Source organism: Pelodiscus sinensis, chromosome 30, assembly GCF_049634645.1.
Source record: "Pelodiscus sinensis isolate JC-2024 chromosome 30, ASM4963464v1, whole genome shotgun sequence".
Lineage (NCBI taxonomy): Eukaryota > Metazoa > Chordata > Testudines > Trionychidae > Pelodiscus > Pelodiscus sinensis.
The window spans coordinates 336,582-354,383 of NC_134740.1; the positions used below are offsets into that span (position 1 = coordinate 336,582).

General features: G+C 57.8%; 2 gene segments (V, D, J or C); both read right to left on the bottom strand.

Moving 5' to 3' along the window:
* Positions 1–69: 69 nt before the first annotated feature.
* Positions 70–1,912, bottom strand: LOC142821075 (Ig heavy chain V region C3-like). The segment is given in 2 exon segments: positions 70–398; positions 1,882–1,912. Coding segments are annotated over 2 exon segments (360 nt in total).
* A 5,868-nt stretch (positions 1,913–7,780) lies between these two features.
* Positions 7,781–11,041, bottom strand: LOC142821157 (Ig heavy chain V region 3-like). The segment is given in 3 exon segments: positions 7,781–9,386; positions 10,187–10,780; positions 10,872–11,041. Coding segments are annotated over 2 exon segments (477 nt in total).
* Positions 11,042–17,802: the final 6,761 nt, after the last annotated feature.

Sequence of the window (17,802 nt, forward strand, 5' to 3'; positions counted from 1 at the left end):
GCTCTGGCGCCCCCTCGTGGCGCAGGGGGAAGCGGCGCCTCTTCCGCTCCAGTTTTGGTAGCAGCACCGCTAGGTTTCCTCTCGCTGTGCGCCTCTCGCGCAGTGGTAGCGGGCGGTGTCCTCGGGCGTCAGGCCGGAGAGTTGCAGATAGAGCAGGCTGTTGGGGTTGTCCCTGGAGATGGTGAATCGCCCCTCCACGGCCTTAGAATACCACTGATAGGATGCATCGGGTCGAATCCCAGCCACCCATTCCAGCCCCTGCCCGGGGGCCTGGCGGTACCAATACATGTAGAAGCTGCTGAAGGTGAACCCGAAGGTTTTGCAGGAGAGGCGCAGAGAGGCTCCGGCCTTTGTCACGTCTCCTCCGGACTCCACCAGCCGCACCTGGGTCTGGGCCCCTGGGGACACAGACGGGTTAGAAACGGGGGCACGAACCGAACCGAACGCGACATTCGCTCGTCGCTGCCACAGACTCGGGGGGGAACCGAACCTGCCAGCGCCGCCGTGAGCGTGAGAAGGAGCCGGAGCCGCATTGTGGCTAGTGCCGGAGGGGAAAGGTCTCCGGGGGGTTTCTGGTGCCCGCCCGACACAGGGCGCTGGAGGGGGTGGGCGGTTCCCTGGGGCGGGCTGGGCAGGGAGGGATTGACACAGGAAGCTGTCACCCTCATTCACGAGAGCGCGCGCACACGTTCGCTGTCTGGGTAGGCGCAGCTCCAAAGCTCCGGAGGAGCGTGAAAGGGGATATAAAGCGTCTCCCTGTTCCCCGCCCAAGGCTGGGCGCTTGTATAATATTTTATACTGTTTCCTGTTTATGTTGCGCGTGTTCCGCTTGCATCCTGGATGCTTGTGTTGTGCGTTGTTATCGTGCGTGTTTGCGCAGGTTCCTTTCTCCCTCTGTTCGTTCGGATGTTTTCTGTAGTTCTCCCCTTTCATGATTCATTCTTTGCGTCTTATTTTAAAAATCTCGGTGGCAGATTGTTGTCACCCTCTTCTTCTAAACGGGGCCTTAAAGTGCCCCAGGAAGAGCTCCCCCAAGAGTGGAGAAAGGAGGCAGCACCAGGGGAAATTCTCTGCAGATTGAAACCTTGTGCTTTCCGCCAACGAAAGCTGATTAAATACAAGATTTTACCTAAGGCAACTTGACAGATGGTTCTAGAGCTCGGAGTGGGGTGTGGGGGAGAGACAGAGACAGACAGACATGGTGTCTCCCGGCACTTGAATAGAAGCTGGAATAGCAAAAGGGGGAAAATTACTCTGTGTAGTAAGTGAAGAGCACCTCCTCTGGCCATGTGCGTGCGTTACACCGTTAAGCTTAAAATCCTTTTCACACCCTGTGACGTAGTGGGGGTACCTGGCTGGTTTCTATGCTGCTGGCTCTGGGGTAACCCCCACTGGCTGCAGTTGATACCACGGCCCAGCAAAACAGGATGAGTCATTATGCAAAGGGTGTCTCAACCTATCTGATCAGCCACCCCCTCCCCCCATGGAGAGGAACAAAGGAAGGTGAAGGCTGCCCTGGCTGGGGAGGGGGGGGGGGCAGGGCTGGAGGAGAGGTGGTTAGTTCCTGTCTGGAAAGCAGGGGAGAAGGAGCTGGGGAGGGGGCTGGGACTCCCCCATCTCAAGGGGGGCACGGAGGCCTCTTAGCCCCAGTTCCTGTAACCAGATTACATCTGTGCTGTGCTATATCCGGGAGAAGCAATAAACTACCTCCATTCTACTGGCTGGTGGAGTCTGTTCGTGCCATTTCGGGGTGTTGGAGCCGGGGGACCCCAACGCGCCGTCACACACCCCCTCTCTTTCAGAGTAGACTATAAAGGAGAGGACCTGTCACAACTGCTTTTAATTATGTATATCCCTTGGAAAGTTCCCAGCCCAGGCTACCTGGTACAAGTAGCACTAAATTCTGCGCCATCGTCTCGGAGATGCTCCCCTTCCACTTCGGTCCTGATGGCTTCCCGGACCGCTGCACCCACAAACAGAGAGACAGATAGAAAGACAGACACCGGCCCCTCCCAACCTCTGTCCCTGTGGCCCAGAGCTGGTTACGTTCTGCAGTTTGCAAGCGACGCCGTCTTCCTTCGACTTCCCCCCCCCCCCCTGTCAGTTTTTGCTCTGCCTCGCAGCACAGCTGGGGCACCGTGCGCCCCTGGCAGCGCAGAGATAGACAGCCCGGTCCCGCAGCTCCGGATGCCGGATCGTGAGCGGGAACTTGTTGTTGGAGCTCTCATCTGTCCCTAGGAAGCGGCCCTGGAAGCCCTCCCCATAGTCACCCCCTTCTTGGTAAATCCACGTGAGGGGTCCCAACTGCCCCTTTCTGTACCAGTACATTAGGTAGCTGCTCATGTCCCCTCCCTTCATGCTGCAGGGTAAGGTCACTTCTTCTCCCTCCCGTACTACGACGTCCTGGGGGCCTTGGTCCAGCAGCTCATCGCTCCGGGATGCTGGCGAGAGGATACAAGAGAAATAAACACACAGGTAAAGGAGCAAGGGCGGGGGGGAGCGGAGGAGGAGGCTGATCGGCGAATTGACAGTATCCGGCAAGGCGAGCACTAGTCTATGTTCCTCAGAGCCTGGAGAGAATGTAACAGCTTCGCAGCCAGGGAAAGGGGAAGAACCCGAGAACCAAACCAATGAGAAACGAGAAAAACCTAAAACCAAGTCAAACACAGAAAACGGGGGAAATCAAACAAAAAGCCACCATTAAATACACACATACTTAAACAGAAAAGAAAACAGAAAAGGAGGAGAACCCTCAAACCAGAATAAACAACGAGAAAACGCAGAACGACAAATAATCAAAAATATCGGGACGCAAAAACAGGAAACAAAATGAAGAGGGGGCAACTAAGGAAACTGGAAAACACCTGCCCAGAAAACGCACAGAGCACAAACGCCATAAAAGCTGCATGAACACAAAAAACAGAAGACACTCGGACACTGTCAATTCACACACCCCTCTCCCGCGAACTCTGGGAACTAAATGCAGAGGACAAGCCTCAGGACAAGCCCAGGCGCGGCCAGCGAGGGTAGGCGCGGGGCTCTGGGCTGGGGAGGTTCATTTACTTCTGCAGAGGTTGCTGAGAAGCAGCAGAAGGCAGCAGCCGCGGATCATCTCGGCGAGGCCACGAAGAACCCGAGTTTTTCACTGTATAATGCAAAGCTTTCGGCCGCGCGCACACGTTCCCTGTCGGGGTAGGTGCAGCTCGAAACGAGCCCGGGCGGGACCCGCCAGCCTTTGCTGGTCGCAGCCCGCCGCGTGACAGAGCGGAGCCGCCCCCGGACCGCGCAGCCACACACGGGGCGTCCCGAGACCAGGCAGCTCCGCCCCCTCCGGAGAGGGGCCCTGCCCAGCGCCACGGGGAGCCCGAGCAGACGCAGGGGCAGGGCGGCGAAAGAAACGCGGCCCCCCTTCCCGCCCAGCGCCGGGGTGTGCCAATGGCGCCACGCTTGGGCCGCGATTCTCAATTGCAGCGCACACTGGGCGAAGGAAGGGGGCGGGATTAAAAACGTTTCCTCTTTCTCACTGTTGTGCCCCTAGGCGGCGATCTGTGCGGCTCGGCCGCCCCCTAGTCGCGCGGTGGGGAAGCGGCGCCTCTTCCGCGCAGGTTTTTGTACCAGCGCCGCTAGGTTTCCCCTCGCTGTGCGCCTCTGGCGCAGTGGTAGCGGGCGGTGTCCTCGGGCGTCAGGCGGGACAGTTGCAGGTAGAGCAGGCTCTTGGAGTTGTCCCTGGAGATGGTGAATCGACTTCTCATTTTATCATTGTAGCGTACAGAACTCCCAGTATCGCTGTGTGACGTAGTGGGGGTAATTGCTGGGCTGTGGTGACCCCTGCTGTCTGGAGCAAGACCCAGCAGGGAAAACCTGGCTAGGCAGAGATAAGGCCAAACTGGTTGAACCAGTGGCCAGACACCCCCCATGGAGAGGAACAAAGGAAGGTGGAATGCTGCCCTGACTGCGGGGGCAGGGCTGGAGGGGAATTTAGTTAGACTGTGGAAGAGCATGGAGGAGAGCCTAGGGGAAGGGGCTGGAGTTTAGGGGCCCAGTCTCCCCCATCTCAAGGGGGCCTGAGGCATCCTAGCCCAGTTCCTGTAACCAGATTACATCTGTGCTGCGCTGTGCTGGAGGAGCAATAAACCACCCTCAATTCCACTGGCTGGTGCAGTCTGTTTGTGCCATTTCGGGGTGCAGGAGACGGGGAACCCCCAACACGCCGTCACACTGGTGTCAGGAGTGGGATCCACGGCACCCCGTGGATGAAGCTTCCAGCGGCGAGCGACAAGGCGCAGTAGAAGCAAGAGCCCTGGAGCCAGGCGTGCTGGAGACAGAGCGAAGCGGTTCCTGGGAATCGTGGGGCGCTGCAGCACTAGACTGGTGAGTCTGCACCGAGGGGCCCAGCGGGCAGATGGCCTACGCCCGACTCTTGAAGGCAGAGCTGGTGGGGCTGTGCAGAGAGAGGGGCTTGCCTGTGCAGAAAGCAACCAAGGCCCAGCTGATTGCTCAGCTAGAAGAGAACGACCAGCCACAGGGCCAGGATCTTGTCCCCAGGGGAAGCAGCCAGACCCCCCCTGAGAGTGTGTCAGGCTCGGAGAGGGGGAGGAGCGCTGGAACCCACAGGAGAGATGAGACAGCTTCCCCCAGGAGGCCTGCAAGCTGCAGCCCATCTAGGGCAGGGGCCAGCCAAGCAGAGCTGCGGCGGCTGGAGATCCAGCTGCGGATCAAGGAATTGGAAGTAGAGGACCGAGAGAGGGATCGCCAGGACCGAGAAAGGGATCGCCAAGATCGAGAGAGGCAGCGGCAGCATGAGCTGGCCATGGCAGAGCGGAGAACCGGCGGGGCACCGGCTGCGCCAAGTGCGGATGGGCCCCAGGGTCCCAGGACTGCCAGATGCTTGGAGAGGCCCGTGGTGGCCCAATTGAAGGACATGGGTGACATAGATGGGTTCCTCAGTGCCTTTGAGAGGGCCTGTGGACTGCAACGGGTTCCCCCAGCTGACTGGCTGCAGGAGCTCATCCCCGCACTGAGCCAGGAGGCGGCCGGAGTGCTCAGTCAGCTGGAGGACCTACAGCCCGGGGATTACAACCGAGTCAAGGAGGCCCTGCTGCACAAGTTCGGGCTGACCCCCGAGATGTACAGGAAGAAGTTCCGGGGGGTACAGAAAGGGCCACGGGAGACCTATGTGGATCTGGCCTCCCGCCTGGCGCAATACTGCCGCAAGTGGGTGTCTGGAGTCGGAGCCCAGACCCCAGAGGAGCTGCTCAAGCTGGTCATGATGGAGCAGTTCTATGAAGCGTGCCCACCCAAACTGAGGCTGTGGCTCAAGGACCGGAGACCAGAGAACCCCCAGGAGGCCGGGAGGCTGGCGGATGAGTTCACGGAGAGCCGGTCCGGGTGTGAACGGGAGTCCCGGAGAGAAAGGGAACCGCGCAGAGATCGGATCTCGGCTGAGCGACGGAGGGAGTCAACTACGGGGCGAGACCAAGGAACAGGTCGTCTGCGCCCCAGAGAACCAGCCAGGGCCTGGACAGAGACAGCCCAAAGCCTAACTTGCCAGCGCTGTGGGCAAAAAGGCCACAAGAGGGCTCAGTGCACCAGGTCCCGGGACCGGGGACTTTCCAGGGTTAACTGGCTGGGGCGGGAGGAAGGGCAGGCTGCCCCAGAGGCAGGGGCTGGCAGGCAAACCTCAGCTCAGAGAGAGGGGAAGGATGCTCAGTGCACCTCCCCTGGGAGGTCTGATTCTCAGGAGGCGGATTTCTCCGTGTACCGGGTGGGGGCAGGACGGCCCCTGCGGAGCGAGTGCCTCATACCCCTGGAGGTGGATGGTAGGAAGGTGACGGGCTTCTGGGACACGGGGGCGGAGGTGACTCTGGCCCGATCCGACATAGTGGCCCAGGAGCGGATACTACCCCACGCGCAGCTGACCCTGAAGGGCATAGACGGGTCCCCGTTTAAGGTGCCTGTAGCCAGGGTGCATCTGAAATGGGGGGCCAAGGAGGGCCTCAAGGAAGTGGGGGTGCACCCGCACTTGCCCACCGAGGTGCTGATGGGGAATGACCTAGAGGAGTGGCCCCATGGATCCCAGCGGGCTCTAGTCCCTACCCGGAGCCAGAGCCAGCGGGGGGCCGACAACGTGGGTCCAGGGAAGGACTCCTGGCAGCGTCCTCAGGGTCCCATCCCAGTGGACCCGGGGTCCAGCCAGGCTGGGACTCCGGACCTAGGCAGAGGTGGGGGACAGATCCCGATCCCTGCCTCAGCAGCTGAATTCCAGGCTGAGGTGCAGGCAGACCCCTCCTTGCAGAGGCTGAGGGACCAGGCTGGCCTCCATGCAGCTCAGCCCCGGGGGAGAGGTGGCCAGGAGAGATTCCTGCGGGAGCGTGGGCTCCTGTTCCGTGAGTGGCTCCCCCCCAGGAAGGCGAGGGCATGGGGTGTCCAGCGGCAGCTGGTCGTCCCCCGAAAGTATCGCCTCAAGCTGCTGTATTTGGCCCACGATGTCCCCGTTGGGGGCCACCGGGGGATCCGGAGCACCCGGCTGAAGCTGCTCCAGCACTTCTATTGGCCGGGAATCTTTACAGCCGTGCAGCGGTACTGCCGGTCCTGTGACTCCTGCCAGAGGGGCGGGAAGGCCCAAGACAGGAGGAAAGCGGCTTGGAGGTCTCTACCCCAGATAGACCCTCTGGGCTTGCTGAGAGAGTTATGGGAGGGGAAGACCTCCCTGGATGGAGCTTCGGGGGTGGAAGCCGCCCTGGCTGTCCAGAGAAGGCTCGCTGGGCTCATGGCCCCGGCCCGAGAGACCCTGGCCAGAGATCAAGGCCAGCGGAAGGGTGGGTGTGACCCCCGAGGACAGGCCTGCGCCAGTCGCCCTGGAGCGGGGCGGCGAGTGGACAGAGGGAAGCCAGCTCATGTGGGGCCTTGCCACGGCCGGCCTGAGTCAAGGGGAGCACCCATGTCCCCAGGGCGGGTTCCCACGCAGAGGACCCGAACTTCCCTAGGTCACGAGCGGAGTGACCCTGCTCAGTTCGCTCTCGGAGGGGGGAGAACTGTGACGTAGTGGGGGTAATTGCTGGGCTGTGGTGACCCCTGCTGTCTGGAGCAAGACCCAGCAGGGAAAACCTGGCTAGGCAGAGATAAGGCCAAACTGGTTGAACCAGTGGCCAGACACCCCCCATGGAGAGGAACAAAGGAAGGTGGAATGCTGCCCTGACTGCGGGGGCAGGGCTGGAGGGGAATTTAGTTAGACTGTGGAAGAGCATGGAGGAGAGCCTAGGGGAAGGGGCTGGAGTTTAGGGGCCCAGTCTCCCCCATCTCAAGGGGGCCTGAGGCATCCTAGCCCAGTTCCTGTAACCAGATTACATCTGTGCTGCGCTGTGCTGGAGGAGCAATAAACCACCCTCAATTCCACTGGCTGGTGCAGTCTGTTTGTGCCATTTCGGGGTGCAGGAGACGGGGAACCCCCAACACGCCGTCACACGCTGATGTAAGCGACCCACTCCAGCCCGTGCCCGGGGGCCTGGCGGTACCAATACATCCAGTAATCTCTGAAAGTGAACCCGGTGGTTTTGCAGGAGAGGTGCAGAGAGTCTCCGGCCTTCCTCACGTCCCCTCCGGACTCCACCAGCTGCACTTGAGCCCGGACCCCTGCGGACACAGACGGGTTAAAAATGGGGGCACGAACCGAACCGAACGCGACATTCGCTCGGCGCTGCCACAGACTCGAGGGGAACCGAACCTGCCAGCGCCGCCGTCGTGACCGTGAGAAGGAGCCGGAGCCGCATTGTGGCTGGTGTCGGAGTTGAAAGGTCTCCCTGCGAGTGGCTGGTGCCCGCCCGGGACAGGGGTGCTGGGGGGGGGGTACGGTTCCCAGGGGCGGGTTGGGCAGGGAGAGATTGACACAGGAAGCTGTCACCCTCATTTACATATTCCCCTGTATAATTCCTCCTTACTATAGATGCGTTTCTGAAAATGTTCGTGCTAAGCGAAAACGTGCTATGCGGGGTCAATTTTCCCATTGAAAACAATGAAAAAGGTGGGGGGTTGCGTTTCAGGTGGTTGTGGCAGTCAATATTTTGTTGGTGCTGGGTGGTGAAAGACAACATTAGAAATCTAGCAACACAGGATATCTAGCAACACAAGTTAAAACACAAAGATAAATACGTGAGTGAGGACAGCTGTGACCACCTGTATTCATCCGCTCATGCTATTACCACTGTTTTCACCAACTTATACCACTGCGGAAAGTAGTCCACCACTTGACTATTTTCATGTTATTTCGGGCACAGCCCTGTTATTCGAAAAACATCCCCTAAGCAAAAATTGTGCTATTGCGAAAACATGTTAAGCCAGCGCGTGTTAAATGAGTGATTACTGTGTACGTGGCACACAAACCTACCCTTGGGCACTGCAGTTACTGGGGCAGGGTCTCCCTATGGTCTCGGTCCGCGTTTTTGTGGAGCACCCACCAATGGTCCACACTGGACAATAATGTCACAACCTGTAAGGACAATGGAGCGGCCAGGCTGGGTCTGACAAAAGCTCTGCCCCGCCCCGTGTTCTGTCGGCCGCAGCGGCCGATGCCCGGTGTTCCAGAGCAGGGAACACAACTGGAAGTTATATGAGGGGAGAGGGGCGCAGAGATCCCGCTTCCTCCACAGGTCTGATTTGGAGCCATCTATGTGCGTAAGAGCAAGAAGCTTAATTTCCCTCTCCCCACACATCACGCACAACCTGTCTGTGTCTGTACACAGTATTTGTAGTAGGCACGTGGGTACCATAAAACTGCTTTTATGTGATTCTATCCCTTAGGAAGGTCCCAGCCCAGGCTGCCTGGTACAAGCAACACTAAATTCTGTGCCCTCGTCTGGGCCATGCTCCCCTTCAAGTTCTGTCCGGATGGCCTCCCAGACCGCAGGACACAGAGACTGACAGACAGACAGGGAGACAGACAGAGACGGGCTCCTTTCTCCCCGGTGCCTGTGCCCCACAGCTGTCCACACTCTGCAATTTCTAACCGATGCCTTCTTCCTTTCGCTCCCCGCCCCTCACCCATGCCCTGTCAGTTTTTGCTTTGCCTCGCAGCACAGCTGGGGCACTGTGGTACTGTGCAGCGCAGAGATAGACCGCCTGGTCCCGCAGCTCCGCAGTCCGGATCCTGAGGGGGAACCTGTTGTTGGAGCTGTCATCTGTCCCTTCGAAGCGACCCTGGAAGTCTGCCCCATACAGGCCCCCTTCTTTGTAAATCCAGGTGAGGGAGCCAGACTGCCCCTTCCTGTACCAGTACATGTAGTAGCTGCTCATGTCCCCTCCCTTCATGCTGCAGGGGAAGGTCACTTCTTCTCCCTCCCGCGCTGCGAGGTCCTGTGAGCCTTGGTCCAGCACCACATCGCTCCGGGCTGCTGGCGAGAGGATACACCAAGGCAAAAACAGAAATAAAAACACAGGGAAAAGAACAAGGGGACGGGGCGAGGAGAGGGGAGGAGGAGGCAGATACGCGAACTGAAAGTATCCGGCAGGGCCAGAACGAGTCTGTGTATCTCCGAGCCTGGATAGAATGTTACAGCTTCAGTGCCAGCTAAAGGGGGAGAAACGAGAAAATAAACAGACATCAGAAAAGAATAGAAGTCAACATGGAAAACACAAAATCCTAAAAGAAACCCAACCTCAACAGCGAAGAACCTAAACAGAGACAAAACAAAAACACTCAGACACAGAAACACTCAGACACAGAGACCTGAAAATCAACTGAAGCTCCGAAAAATCTCAATCCCAAATACCATCTGAAGAGAAACAAGAACAAAGGCCTCTGATAGAGACGCCAATATTAAGGACCCATGCGCAGAAAAACAAACAGAAAAGAAAATAAGAACACAATGACAGGAATCCCTCATTGCGATACATAGATCCCAAGTGAGAAAACACCCTCCCCTCGCAAATATAGTATGGGGGGGGGGGATTTTGGAACCCGGAAAAACAAAGGAAAAACGGGGAGATGATGAAATAGAAAGTGATGCCCCGAAAACTCGAAAAGCGGAGACGCCACAGAAGCTGCAGAAACACAGAGAACACAAGACGCTCGGACACCGTCCATTCACAGCCCGAGTCCCGGGAACCAAAGGGAGAGGAGAGAACCTCAGAACAACCCCAGCCGCGGGGAGCGAGGGCAGGCGCGGGGCTCTGGGCTGGGGGGTTTATTTACTTCTGCAGAGGTTGCCGAGAAGCAGCAGAAGGCAGCAGCCGCGGATCATCTCGGCGAGGACAAGAACCTCCCGGTGGTTTCCAGTCTGCCCCTGCGGAATGCAAAGCTTTCAGTGCTCACAGGGCGTGGCAAGGGGGCGAGGTTAAGAAACCTTTGTTCTTTTTCACTGTTGCTGCGCTAGGCGGCGATTTGTGCGGCTCTGCCGCCACCTAGTGGCGCAGGGGGAAGCGGCGCTCCCGCTGCTCAGGTTTTTGTACCAGCGCCGCCAGGTTTCCTCTCGCTGTGCTTCTCTGGCACAGCGGTAGCGGGCGGTGTCGTCGGGCGTCAGGCCGGACAGTTGCAGGAACAGGAGGCTGTTGGGGTTGTCCCTGGAGATGGTGAATCGGCCGCTCATTTTATCGTTGTAGCGTATGGTAACCCCACTACCGCTGATTAAAGCGACCCACTCCAGCCCCTGCCCGGGGGCCTGGCGGTACCAATACATGTTGTAGCTGCTGAAGGTGAAGCCGGAGCCTTTGCAGGAGAGGCGCAGAGAGTCTCCGGCCTTCGTCACGCCGCCTCCGGACTCCACCAGCTGCACCTGGGCCCGGGCCCCTGGGGACACAGACAGGTTAGAAACGGGGGCACGAACCGAACCGAACGCGACATTCGCGCGGCGCTGCCACAGACTCGGGGGGAAGCGAACCTGCCAGCGCCGCCGCCGTGACAGTGAGCAGGAGCCGGAGCCGCATTGTGGCTGGTGCCGGAGGGGAAAGGTCTCCGTGCGAGTGGCTGGTGCCCGCCCGACACAGGCAGTGGGGTGAGGGGGAAAGGGAGAGGGTTGGACTCTTGTTCTCAAGGGCAGGCTGGGCAGGGAGGGATTGACACGGGAAGCTGTCACCCTCATTTACATATTCCCCTGTATAAACCGTGCGCGCCTCTGTCCTTGGGCACTGGAGCGACTGGGCTGGGGGCGTTGCGGGGGCTGGGTCCGAGTGGGCCTAGGAATCATGGAAAGGCTTGTCCGGACGCCAGAAATCCCCAGTCGTCCACTGGGACCTCAAAGCAAAATCGTAGCAGCGACTGGGACTTCACTGTAATCAACCAAAATGTTAACAGGCAGCAGGGTCGAAACACACAAAAGGAAGTTTTTCTGCACGCAGCACACAGCCAACCTGTGGAACGCCTCGCCGGAGGATGTTGTGAAGACCAGAAAGTGAACAGGGGTCAAAAAAGATCTAGATACGTTCATGGATCAAAGGTCCATCAATGACTATTAGCCAGGATTGACAGGGGTGTTTTCTCAGGCCTCTGTTTCTGAGGCTGGGAATGCCTGACAAGGGAGGGATCACTTGAGATTTCCCTGTTCTGTTCACTCCCTCTGGGGCTCCAGGTAATGGCCACTGTGGGCAGACAGGACGCTGGGCTGGCTGGACCTTTCCGCTGACCCAGCCTCGCCGTTCTCATATTCTATGTGCGTTTAGAGGACGCTGGTTCGTTCTCCAAAGGAGCTCACTATTCTAGGCTACAGAACAAGGCAAATGCGGGTTTCAGTGTCTTGCCTCCAGTTTCAACACGATTTCCGCAGCTGACTCCCCTAGTGCCCTTGAGAATCCCGCCACGGTCACTTCCCTTTGGGCAGCCCCCAGAGTAAGATTCCTGGGGAGAGGTTTTCTGTGGGTGTCTGAACATTTGGAAAGACTCCCTTTGCTTTGGGGCTCGGATGAATAGAGGAAACCAAGGGATTTAGGAACCCAACTCCTACTGATGGGGGGGCTTTGGGTGCCTAACTCCAATAGGCTCAACTCTCGGGTTATGTCTATACTGGCGGGTTCTTGCGCAAGGAACCGCCAGTGTAGACATAGCCCGGTGGCCTGTGATGGGGAGAAGGCGAGAAGAGCCGGACACAGCGCCGCCTCGGACACAGAGCGTTCCTGCCTTTGAACTGGCGGGACCAATACATGTATCCGTCACTGAAGCTGAAGCCGGAGGCTTTGCAGGAGAGGCGCAAAGAGTCTCCGGCCTTCGTCACGCCCCCTCCGGACTCCTCCAGCTGCACGTGGGCCCGGGCCCCTGCGGACACAGACGGGTAAGAAAGGGGGACACGAACCGAACCGAACGCGACATTCGCTCGGCGCTGCCTCAGACTCGGGGGGAACCGAACCTGCCAGCGCCGCGGCCGTGACCACAAGAAGGGGAAAGGTCTCCGGGCGAGTGGCTGGTCCCGCCAGACACAAGGCGCTGGGAGGGGGGGAGGAGCGTTCCAAGGGGCGGGCTGGGCAGGGATTGACGCATAATGCTGTCACCCTCATTTATATATTTCCCCCTGTATAAGCGGCGCGCATCTGTCCTTGGGCACCGGAGCGACTGTAACAGGAGTGGGCCCCAGTCTCATGAAAACAGGAAGCGGGAAATCCCCCATCGCCTGCTATAGCCTCAAAGCAAAGTCTTTTAGTGCCTGACTTGAACTTCAGTGCAGTCATCACAAATGTTTACAGGCATCAGGTTTAAAACTAACACAAGGAAGTTTTTCTTCAGGGAGTGCACCGACAACCTGCGGAACTCTATGCTAGAGGATGTTGTGAAGACCAGAACAGGCATCAAAAAAGAACTCTGAGGCCTGAATTAGGTGACAGGGGAGCGGTAACGTGATGATTTCTTTTCTCTTTATGTGTGTGTTTCTGTTTAGGGTTGGCTTTTGTGTTTCAGTTTTCTGTGTTTAGGTTGTTTTTTAGGTTTTTGTCAGTTCACTTTAGTTTGGTTCTCAGATTCTTCCCCTTTCACGGGCTGGGAAGATGTTTTAAGCTCACCAAGGATGTCCCAGATAACCCAGACTGGTCGCCTACCATAATTGCTTTTCTTGCTGCACATCAGGATGGCTTCTTCCTGTGCCTTCAATAAGGCTTCCTTAAAATACTGCCAGCTCTCCTGGACTCCTTTCCCTTTCATGTTAGCATCCCAGGGAATCCTGCCCAACAGTTTTCTGAGGGAGTCAAAGTCTGCTTTTCTGAAGTCCAGGGTGTGTATTTTGCTGCTCTCCTTTCTTCCTTTGGTGAGGATCCTGAAATCTACCATCTCATGATCACTGCTTCCCAGGTTGTCACCCACCTCTGCGCCCCCTACTACTTCCTCCCTGTTTGTGAGCAGCAGGCCAAGCTGTGCATGGCCCCTGGTTGGTTACTTCAGCACTTGTACCAAGAAGTTATCCCCAAAATTTTCCATAAACTTCCTGGATTGTCTGTGTACTGCCATATTGGTGTCCCAACAAATGTCAGGGTGATTAAAGTCCCTCACGAGAACCAGGGCCTGCAAGCTGGAAGCTTCTCTCAGTTGTCCGAAGAAAGCCTCATCTACCTCATCCATCTGATCCGGTGGTTTATAGCAGACACCAACCACACAGGCAGCTAAGGGATTTGGGAGCCCAATCACTACTAAGTTCACACTGCTGCTGGGGGCCTAAGACCCATAGGCTGAAATCTCTGTAGCCTGCGAGTTGCAGAAGGTCAGAGGAGCGGGTCACAAGGGCTCCTCCTGGCCGTGGCATCGATGGGAATGTCTCTGTAATAATGTCATATTTCTAACCTGGGAGAACATCGGAGCGGCCAAGCTGCATCAGGCCAAAGGTCCGTCCGTCCCCGTGTCCCGTCTGTCGGCAGCGGCCAATGCCCGGTGCCCCAGAGTGATGGAAGACGATGGGGAATTATATGGGGCTAGTGGGGCCTAGAGATCCCGCTCCCTGCACAGACTTGGCTTGGCGCCATGTATGTGCTGTAGGGCAAAAAGCTTAAGTTCTCTCTCCGCACGTCAAGCACAACCCGTCTGTCTGTCTGTCTGTAGTATGCGCAGTACCACGTCTGGAGCCATAAAACTGCGTTCAGTTGATTATATTCCTTTGGAAGGTCCCAGCCCAGGCCGCCTGGCACAAGCAGCACTAAATTCTGTGCCATAGTCTAGGAGATGTTTCCCTTCCACTTCCGTCCGGATGGCTTTCCGGAGAGCTGCACCCACAGACAGACAAACACAGGCCCCTCCCCCACCCCCTGTGCCCCACAGCTGTCCATATTCGGCAGTTTCTAAGCGTCGCCTTCTTCCTTCCGCCCCCTTCCCTCCCCGCCCGCGCCCTGTCAGTTTTTGCTCTGCTTCGCAGCACAGCTGGGGCACCGTGTGACCCTGGCAGCGCAGAAATAGACCGCCCGGTCCCGCAGCTCCGCAGTCCGGATCCTGAGGGGGAACCTGTTGTTGGAGCTGTCATCTGTCCCTACGAAGCGGCCCCGGAAACCTGCCCCATACTCGCCCCCTTGTCGGTAAATCCAGGTGAGGGGGCCCGATTGCTCCTTCCTGTACCAGTACATCCAGTAGCTGCTCATGCGTCCTCCCTTCATGCTACAGGGGAAGGTCACTTCTTCTCCCTCCCGCACTGCGAGGTCCTGTGAGCCTTGGTCCAGCAGCACATCGCTCCGGGCCGCTGGGGAGAGGATACCACAAAGCAAAAACAGAAATAAACACACAAGTAAAGAAGCAAAGGGGAGGAGGGAGGTGAACTAGTCCGAACTGTTTTGTGTATTTGTGGGCCTGGAGAAAATGTAACCGCCTCACAGCCAGCTAAATGGGGAGAAATGGAGAGAGAGCTGAAAACACAAAAACCTTAAAAAAAACCCTCAACCTAAATAGAGAGCTCATAAAATCCCCGAAACTAACCTAAACAGACGCCATACAAAAATACTCACACACAAACCCCGGAAAACCATCTGAAGCGCACAAAAAAGCAGCGCAACACAAACTAAAACAAAGGCTTCTGACAGAGAAGCTAATCTTAAGGATTCCCCCCCCTAAAAAAAAGAAACCAAGGATAATAAAAACACAAAGTCAGGACACCCTCAATGCAATGTTGTCACCGACCGAGAAAACACACCTCCCCAAATAATCAAAAAGCAAAAACAAGAACCCAGAAAAACAAAAGAAAAACGAGGGGGGGGGGGGAAATGAAATGAAAAAGTCCTGCCTAGAAAACAGAAGGAGCCCAGACGCACAAAATCTGCATGAACGCAGAAAACACAAGACACTCGGACACCGACAATTCACAGCCCGAGCCCCGGGAAGCAAAGGCAGAGGAGCAAACCCCGGAACAACCCAGCCGCGGGGAGCGAGGGCAGGCGCGGGGCTCTGGGCTGGGGGGTTTATTCACTTTTGCAGAGGTTGCTGAGCAGCAGCAGAAGGCAGCAGCCGCGGATCATCTCGGCGAGGACACAAAATGCCCGGAGCTTCTCACTCTTCCCCTGTGTAATAAAGAGCTTTCGGCCACGCGCACAGGGGAGCGCGCTCAGCCGTTTGCTGCCTGGGTAGGCAGCCCACGGTGGGGGAGGGGCAGAGGAGCCTCTCCCGGAGCCCTGCCGCCACAGACGGGGCTCCCCGGAACCAGGCAGCTCCACCCCCTCCTGCGAGTTGCCCTCCGCAACGGCACAAGGCAGCCGAAGGGTTGGGAAACAAAAGAAACGCGGCGGCGCAGCTTCCCGCCCAGCGCTGGGCTCTGTCACTGGCGCAAATCCAAAAGCTTGCGCCGCAATTTTCAATCCCACGGCGCACAGAGCTGGAGAAATGGGCGGGGTTAAAATGTTCCCAGTTTCTCACTGTTGCGCCCCGAGGCGGCGCTTTGTGCGGCTCTGCAGCCCCCTAGTGGCGCAGGGGAAAGCGGCGCCCCTTCCTTCCGCTCCGGTTTTTGTTCCAGCGCCCCTAGGTTTTCTCTCGCTGTGCGCTGCGCAGTGGTAGCTGGCGGAGTCCTCGAGCTTAAGGCCCGACATTTGCAGGTAGAGCAGGCTGCTGGGGTTGTCCCTGGAGATGGTGAATCGGCCTCTGACGACGTTCGCGTATTGCGTGTTGCTCCCACTGCCACTGCTGATGTAAGCGACCCACTCCAGCCCCTTCCCGGGGGCCTGGCGGTACCAATACATCCAGTAGCTGTTGAAGTCAAACCCGGAGCCTTTGCAGGAGAGGCGCAGAGAGTCTCCGGCCTTCGTCACGCCCCCTCCGGACTCCACCAGCTGCACCTGGGCCCGGACCCCTGCGGACACAAACGGGTTAAAAACGGGGGCACGAACCGAACGCGATATTCGCTCGGCGCTGCCAGAGACTCGGGGGGAACCGAACCTGCCAGCGCCGTCGCCGTGACCGTGAGAAGGAGCCGGAGCCGCATTGTCGCTGGTGCCGGAGGGAAAAGGTCTCCGGGCGAGTGACTGGTGCCCACCCGACACCGGGCGTTGGGTGGGTGGGGGGTTCCAGGGGCGGGCTGGGCAGGGGGGGATTGACACCGGAAGCTGTCACCCTCATTCACGAGAGCGCGCGCACAAGTTCTCTGTCTGGGTAGGCGGAGCTCCCAATGCGCCTGGGTGGGACCCGCCAGCTTTTGACGGTCACTTCGCGCGGGGTCACAGAGGAGCAGCCCCAGAGCCCTGCAACTAGACACGGGGCGCCGCGAGACCAGAGAGCTCCGCCCCCTCTGAAGAGGTGCCCTGCCCAACACCACACGGAGCCAGAACCTCCTGAGGAGCGGGAAAGGGGATATAAAGCGTCCCAGCTCCCCGCCCAGCGCTGGGCGCTGCCACTGGCGCTCGGCAAAGCGCTTGTAAAATATTTTATTCCGTTTCTGATTATTTTGCGCGCGCTGCGCTTGCGTCCTGGAGGCTTGTGCTGTGCGTTGGCCCGGTGCGTGTTTGCGCGGGTTCCTTTCTCCCTCTCTTTGTGCGGGTGTTTTCGGTATTTCTCCCCTTTCCTGTTCATCTTAAAAATCTCGGGGACAAACGCTTCCCTCCTGCTCTAAACGGGGCCTTGAAGTGTCCCAGCCAGCGGCCCCCCAAGAGTGAGGAAGGGAGGCAGCGCTAGGGGGAGCTCTCTGCGGATCGAAACCTTGCGCTTTCCGCGAACAAAAGTTCGTTCAATAGAAGATTTTACCTGAGCCACCTTGTCAGAGGATTACATAGCTGGAGAGAGACAGAGACAGACACAGACACAGGGGTGGCCTCTCCCAGCAGTTGAGGAGAAGGTGCAATAGCAAAAGGGGGAGATTGTTTTGTTGTACTGAGTGAAGAGCATCCCCTTGTGGCCATATATATGCGTTACAGCCTGAAGCTTAAAATCCTTTATACCCTTCCCCCTCTTCTGGGGTAGACTACAGACGTGTGGACCTGTCACAACTGCTTTTAATTATTCATATCCCTTGGAAAGGTCCCAGCCTAGGCTACGTGGCATAAACAGCAGTAAATTCTGTGTCATTGTCTGGGAAATGGTCCCTTTACAGTTCTGTCCGATTGGCTTCCCAGACTGCTGCATCCACAGACAGAAAGAATGACAGACATACACGGGCCCCTCCCAATCCCCTGTCCCGGTGCCCCAGATCTTGTCAAGCTTTTCAGTTTGTAAGCTACGTCTTCTTCCTTCGCCCTCCCCGCCCGCGCCCTGTCAGTTTTTGCTCTGCCTCGCAGCACAGCTGGGGCACCGTGTGACCCTGGCAGCGCAGAGATAGACCGCCCGGTCCCGCAGCTCCACAGTCCGGATCGTGAGAGTCAACCTGTTGTTGGAGCTGTCATCTGTCCCTACGAAGCGGCCCTGGAAGCCTTCCCCATAGTCCCCGCCCTCTCGGTAAA